Raw genomic sequence first — 6,731 nt, forward strand, 5'->3', positions numbered from 1 at the left:
TTTCTGATGACCTGAAGCCTGAGGTTCTAGCTGCTTTGAAAGAAGCTGCCAAGAGCCGAGGTAAGGTGTCTTTTGTATTCTGTTATAGTGAAACATATTTCTAATGGTTTAACAGATTAGTTCTAAACCCAAGTTGAAAGTAGTCTCTTTTGAAATTGAGTTTACATAGATAAGTTGGTCACTAAGAAAAATGTTTAAGATATGATAGCCTATATTGTTTGAATTGGAAATGGCATAAAATTAAAATGATGAACAAAAAGGCAAAGGCAAGGAAAGAATGAAAATTTGCAGTAAAATAATACATACTCATTTAGTAAAGCATGTATTCAAGGTTCAATAATTTTGTTCAAACAGTATTATCTGCTTAAGACTGTCTGAATTCTATTTTGCATTTGTAGTGTTTGCATATGCAATAGCTGTGTCATGATTTTGGCATTGTGGATCATTTCTTATGTCACAATTTCAAGTGATCACTTCAGTACATTTTTTTTTTAAACCAGATGAAACCAGCTTAAACATCTAGTCTCAAGCATACTGTAGATCATATCATCATGTGTGTCCTGAGTCTTAATTCATAGCTTATGGTTGTGTCAGTGTGGACCTACTGCAATACTTCCAGTCATGATCAAAAGACACGGTCAGGGAGTTTGCTGCACTGTACATGAGGTGCCTCTGTGTTTAACTGCCTTCACAATTAGATTTTTTGCATATCTTCTGCTCAGAGTTTGTCTGCATTTACCTTTCCACCCTTGTGTTTCATTATGCATTTGATTGGTAAATTTGAAGCCTGAGTCTCAGAAGTCTTTTCATGTAAACACAGTGTGCAAACCAAGTCACTCTTCAGCTTATTTTTAAACAGCATGAATATATGATGAGCTATTCTTCAATGTCTGGAAAATTTGCTTTTCAGAAAAAGGTTCATGTCTCTGTTTGTTTTTTAAGTGCTTGATTCACGAGAATTCTTTTTTGGGCTGAAGATATTAGAACCAGATGTAGAATACTATAACTCATTATCTTGATTTGCTTTTCTTGATATTCTTTATCATGGTCTTCAGTCATTCAGTCTCTGTTTCTTTTGTCTGTGTTCTGACCTTTTTCCCCTTCAATCCTTTATATGTTCTCTGTTTATTGTTCTTCCTGTTCAGCTCTAAATCTCCTCCTTTCTCCATGACTTGATCATTCCTTCATTATAAAAAATTATAGAAAAATAAGGTAATTCTGAGGCAAGATGATAAATTTTCAAAGTATGGCAAAGCATCTGTGAAAAAAGTTAAAAGAATTTAGAGTGACTTGTTGCATAGAGTAAAAAGTGCATATATTTAAAATAATATAAAATGTTTAGAAGATATGAAAGCAGTGCTGGGACTTTGAGTATGAAGAACAGCAAGTCTGACAGCATTCTAGAAAAAACCTTTATTTTTAAAAGTGGAATTGTCAAAGCCTAATCGACGTATTATATGATAGATGTTGTGTCTGTTGTTGCAGTAGAATATGTTTGGTTTGATTTTTTCCTACTGTTAATATCCCCTACTACAATTTTTAATTTATTTTGTTTTAATACAGACTGTGAACTGTTGAAAGGAATGACGACTTCAAATTGTGTATCCAAACAGGGAATATTCTTAATCTAGGATAGAACCAAAAAGAGCCACTGTTTAATAGTAACTTTTAAAGAACAGAACTATGTAGAGATCAAGACAACCACAGTGAGATTAGATGGATGAAAGATTTTATGGAAGACAGGAATGTTAGTTTTGAAAATTGACTTTTGGGGTGCATTGTCCTAAACAATTTCCTCCAAATGAATGTCACAAAGCAATCCTTGTTTAAGCAAAGCATGCTTAAATTAAAACACAGAGCAAAACAAAATACAGGTTTGACAGACTATGTGCTTGAATATATCTTTAACAGAAAACGCAGAGGTGACTGAAATGAAAAAAAAAATCTATGTTATTAAACCAATCCCTTCCTGAATTCTTCCAGGACATTCCTTCACTTCCAGGCTTGGTCTCAGAGTTGCAGTGAAGTATCTCCAGCCTTTTTAATTGCTGGGAAGATTTTTTGGTCACATTTAAGGTCTTGCTTTTGTCTCTCTTCTTCATTGATTAGAAGTACATATTTTTGTAAATAAATATGACAAGTATTTTTTTAACTCTTCTAGAAATGCTTAAAGGCTTTTAGGCTATCCTTTGCAAGATTGTAGTGGCCTACTTCTCATTCTACCTCCTCCTAAATGATTGTTCATTCTATGATTTTATATAATTATCAAGTACAGTTACACTACCATAAAAATTGTATGTTATAAATAATAAGTATTAGAGAGGGGGTTGGCAGGTTTAGAATCTTAACCTGTCAAGAATTTTACTTGCACAGCTGTAGAAATTATATTGGATTCCTGATGCAGTTGCAGAAATAGAAACTTTCTTGTGTTATTTCTTTGAGAAGATGGGATGCAATTCTTTTTTTGTGTTGTACGAGCCACATCTTTTTACTCTCTAAAATGTGTGCTGTATTTTTCTAGTTAATAACTTTCTATATTTAGTGTGTTAATGTGTAACTCGTGGGATGTTTTTTAAAATGGATTTGATTATATTCTAGCCCAACAGCTTCTCTGGGGATTTTCAGGTATGGTTATTAACTGAAGGTATACTGGTTTGGATTGAAGCTTGGTATTTGTGTGAACTTGGTGATTAGTTACCAGCTTTCTTGTAAACAAAGCTTGCCAAATAGAGGTGCCAAGAGATAGCGATTAAAGGTAATTACAGAAAGAGTTCTAAGCACAGTTGAGAGGAAAATGCATATTGATGAAGAAAACGTTGTAGTTATGTTACACAAAAATTGCCAATATTTTCATCACTTTATTTATATTTTTGAAAAGTAAATTCCCATGCAGGGAGATTTCCAGTATTTTAAGATCACATGTGTAGTTTTTAAAACAGTATTTCTCAACTTCTGTGCTCAAGTAATGGGATTTAAGTTTTGCTTTTAAGCAGATTCTTTTCTTCCTGGGCCACTTCTGCAAGTTTTCCTCACTTTCTGATGTGTTCTGAAGTGTTCACGTGTGTTTTCTAATGAATAGAACTAACAGGATCCATAGCTTTGTCAGCATGAAATGAAAGGAAAATATTTTTTCTGAAGTGTGTCTTTAATTGGTCTTAATCTTCATTTGGACTGTTGCTTTTAAGGAAATGGCAGTGTTACCTAGATGGAAGAAAGAATTGAAATCCAAATAGATGTTTTGCTTCCATTTTTGTCGTTGCCTTTGATGCCATTGGGAAGTAGTGGTATTTTTATATTCTGTGCTATTTTCTTACTCCCAGAAATTCTGTAGTTTTAAAGTACAAGCTGTACTAATGATAAAAAAGACAAGTGTGTAAAGAGATACTACTTTTAGTGAGAACTTTGATAATAAGAATAAAAACATACACATCTTGGCTCAGTTTTAGCACTTCCTGCAAAACTGAGTCTTGTCAGTTTTAGTGTAAGATCAGGTCCACCTGAACCACTCTTGGCTATAAATAATCTTTCAAATCTATTTGAATATTTATATAATTATAGACAAATAATGGATTAATTTTTTGTTTGCCACTAAGTAAATAAGTAGGGCAAAGAATCAACAAAAAAAATCCATTTGAAGATTTTACTAAAGATTCTAAATCTCTAGCTGCTATATATGCCTGAACTTTTGTGTTAAACTAACAAATGTAGTAACATACTGATAACTTTCAATTTGTTCATGTGTTTATACTAATATGGAATGTATTTGCTTTTAATTAACTCCTGAAAACAAAAGAGGCTGGTGTCTGCCCACCTATTTAACAAACATCGTTTTTTCCCACAAAAAGGCAGGGCACAAGTTAGATTATATTTTCTTATTTTCGTTTTTCTCCTTCCCACCCCCCCCACCCCAAGCACTTTATTATGTAACTCTGCTGTGTGATTTTCATGGCTTTGCCCTTTTGCTATAATTTCAGGGAGGCCGTGCACTCAGCTGCAGCTTCTGAACCCAGAAAGATTTGCTCGGCTCATTAAAGAAGTTATGAATAGCGTGTGGCCTGGGAGAGACGTGGTGGTACAGTGGTACCCAGGTTTGGAAGAAAAAAAGCATCCATCAGTTTCCTGGCTTAAGATGGTCTGGAAGAATCTGTATATACATTTTTCTGATGACTTGAGTCTGCTTGATGAAATGCCGCTTATCCCCAAGACACTTCTGGAGGCAAATCAAACATCAGTGGAACTGATTAGACTTAGGAGTCCATCACCTATCATTCTGGAAGACGAATCTGAGTCTTCGCTCCCGGAATATTTAGCTGATATTATTCAGAAAGTTGGTGGAGTTGTACTTAAGAAACTGGATACTTCTATCCAACATCCACTTATAAAAAAATACGTGCATCCACCATTACCAAGTGCTGTTCTGCAAATAATGGAAAAAATGTCCCTACAAAAACTATGCAATCAGGTTGCATCATTCCCCTCAACACATAAAGATGCTCTTAGGGCATTCTTAGCTAGCTTAACGGATGCAAGTGAAAAAGAGAAAAGAATTATTCAGGAATTGCTAATATTTAGAAAAATTGAAAAATCATCGGATGAAAGTGTCCCAGTTTTTACTGGGCTGAAAGGTAGTAAGGTATTACACCACACTGCCAAAATTCCTCCTGGCCTAAGATTTTCCATTCCAATAATTGACAGCAGTGATGAAGCTACTATTCGCTTAGCTAATCTGCTGAAAATAGAACAGCTAAAGAGCACAGATTGCTTGAAGTTTGTTTTAGAAGACATAAGAAGTGATTTTTATTCGTGGGATGAAACAACACAGATAATGCAATGGGTTCTTGAAAATCTGACTTTTCTGAAAAATGAGAATATAGATGTGATAGACTGGCTGATGCCACTAAAGTTTATTAAGATTTCACCGGAAAAGATAATGTCAGCAAATGAACTTTTTGATCCTGAGGTAGAACTTCTGCAACATTTGTTTTATGCTGAGGAGGAAATTTGCTTCCCCCCTGTGATTTTTACATCTTCAGATATTCTTCATTCACTAAGACAAATAGGCTTAAAAAATGAGGCCAATCTTGAGGAAGGTGACATACTGAGAGTGGCAAATAAAATCGAAAGTTTGCATGTGAACTCTAACACCAATCATGATTTACTGTTAAGAAAAGCTAGAACTCTCTTGATGATTTTGAACAAAAACCATACACTGCTTCACTCGTCTGAAACGAAAGCTGCAATGAAAAAGATAAAATGGATACCTGCATGTAAGGAAAGGCCTCCAAATTATCCAGGATCCTTAGTTTGGAAAGGAGATCATTGCAATCTGTGTTTGCCACCAGAAATGTGTGATATATCGCATGCAATTTTAGTTGGTTCCTCAGTTCCTCTTGTGGAAAATGTACTGTTGGATATAGAAAAAGCACTCAGCATCTCCACCAAGCCCAGCATAAAAGCAGTCCTGAAACATTTCAAGGTGGTAGTCGATTGGCACAGTTCTAAAACCTTCAGTGATGAGGACTATTATCAATTTCAGCATATCCTGCTTGAGATTTATGGATTTATGCATGATCATCTAGAAGAAGGCAAAGAAGCTTTTAAAGCCCTGAAATTTCCCTGGGTTTGGACTGGTAAAACATTTTGTTCCCTCACACAAGCAGTAATAAAGTCGGTTCCTGATCTTGATCTCCAACCTTATCTACATTATGTGCCAAAAACTATGGCGAAGTTTCACCAGTTGTTTAAATGTTGTGGTTCAATTGAGGAGTTAACACCAGACCATGTTTCTATGGTGATTCAGAAAATATATCTAAAGAGCGAGCAGTCGCTCTCAGAACAAGAGAGTAAACAAAGCCTTCACATTATGTTGAGCATCATAAGATGGCTGTACAGCAATCAGATTCCTGCAAGTCTGCATACTCCCATGCCTCTATACAGTGGCAAACTTCCTTATAAACTTGCAATGAGGCCAATTCATGAGTGCTGTTACTGTGATATCAAAGTTGATGACTTAAATGATTTGATTGAAGATTCTGTTGAACCAATAATTTTGGTGCATGAAGACATACCAATGAAAACTGCCGAGTGGTTAAATGTTCCATGCCTTAGCACAAGACTGATTAATCCAGAAAATATGGGATTTGAGCAATCTGGGCAAAGAGAGCCTCTGACTGTAAGAATTAAAAACATTTTGGAGGAATACCCTTCCATTTCAGATATCTTTAAAGAGCTTCTTCAAAATGCTGACGATGCCAATGCAACGGAATGTAATTTCCTGATTGACATGAGAAGAAATATGGATATAAGAGAGAACCTTCTGGATCCAGGAATGGCAGCGTGTCATGGTCCAGCTTTGTGGTCGTTCAATAATTCTGAGTTTTCCGACTCTGATTTCCTAAATATAACTCGATTAGGAGAGTCTTTAAAAAGGAGTGAAGTTGACAAAGTAGGAAAATTTGGACTGGGATTCAATTCTGTTTATCATATCACTGATGTTCCTATTATTCTGAGCCGGGAGTTCATGATTATGTTTGATCCAAATGTCAACCATATCAGTAAGCATATCAGAGATAAATCTAACCCTGGGATCAAAATCAACTGGAGTAAACAACAGAAGAGACTGCGAAAATTTCCAAATCAGTTTAAACCATTTATAGGAGTGTTTGGTTGCCAGCTACCACTGACAGTAGAATCTCCCTACAGCTACAAAGGAACACTTTTCAGGCTGTCTT

At 35.3% G+C, this 6,731-nt stretch overlaps 1 protein-coding gene across 1 annotated transcript in view; it reads left to right on the forward strand.

The window, feature by feature from the left end:
• SACS (sacsin molecular chaperone) overlaps nucleotides 1-6,731 on the forward strand; it is a 29,301-nt gene that overhangs the window by 13,159 nt on the left and 9,411 nt on the right. Inside the window, exons 7-8 of the mRNA XM_009072950.1 lie at nucleotides 1-60; nucleotides 3,975-6,731. The exon at nucleotides 1-60 is cut by the window's left edge and continues 21 nt beyond it; the exon at nucleotides 3,975-6,731 is cut by the window's right edge and continues 20 nt beyond it. Of these exons, the coding sequence (XP_009071198.1) occupies nucleotides 1-60; nucleotides 3,975-6,731 (2,817 nt within the window). The remainder of the gene's footprint in view (nucleotides 61-3,974) is intronic.

The sequence above is a fragment of the Acanthisitta chloris genome, unplaced genomic scaffold, assembly GCF_000695815.1.
Source record: "Acanthisitta chloris isolate BGI_N310 unplaced genomic scaffold, ASM69581v1 scaffold4684, whole genome shotgun sequence".
NCBI lineage: Eukaryota > Metazoa > Chordata > Aves > Passeriformes > Acanthisittidae > Acanthisitta > Acanthisitta chloris.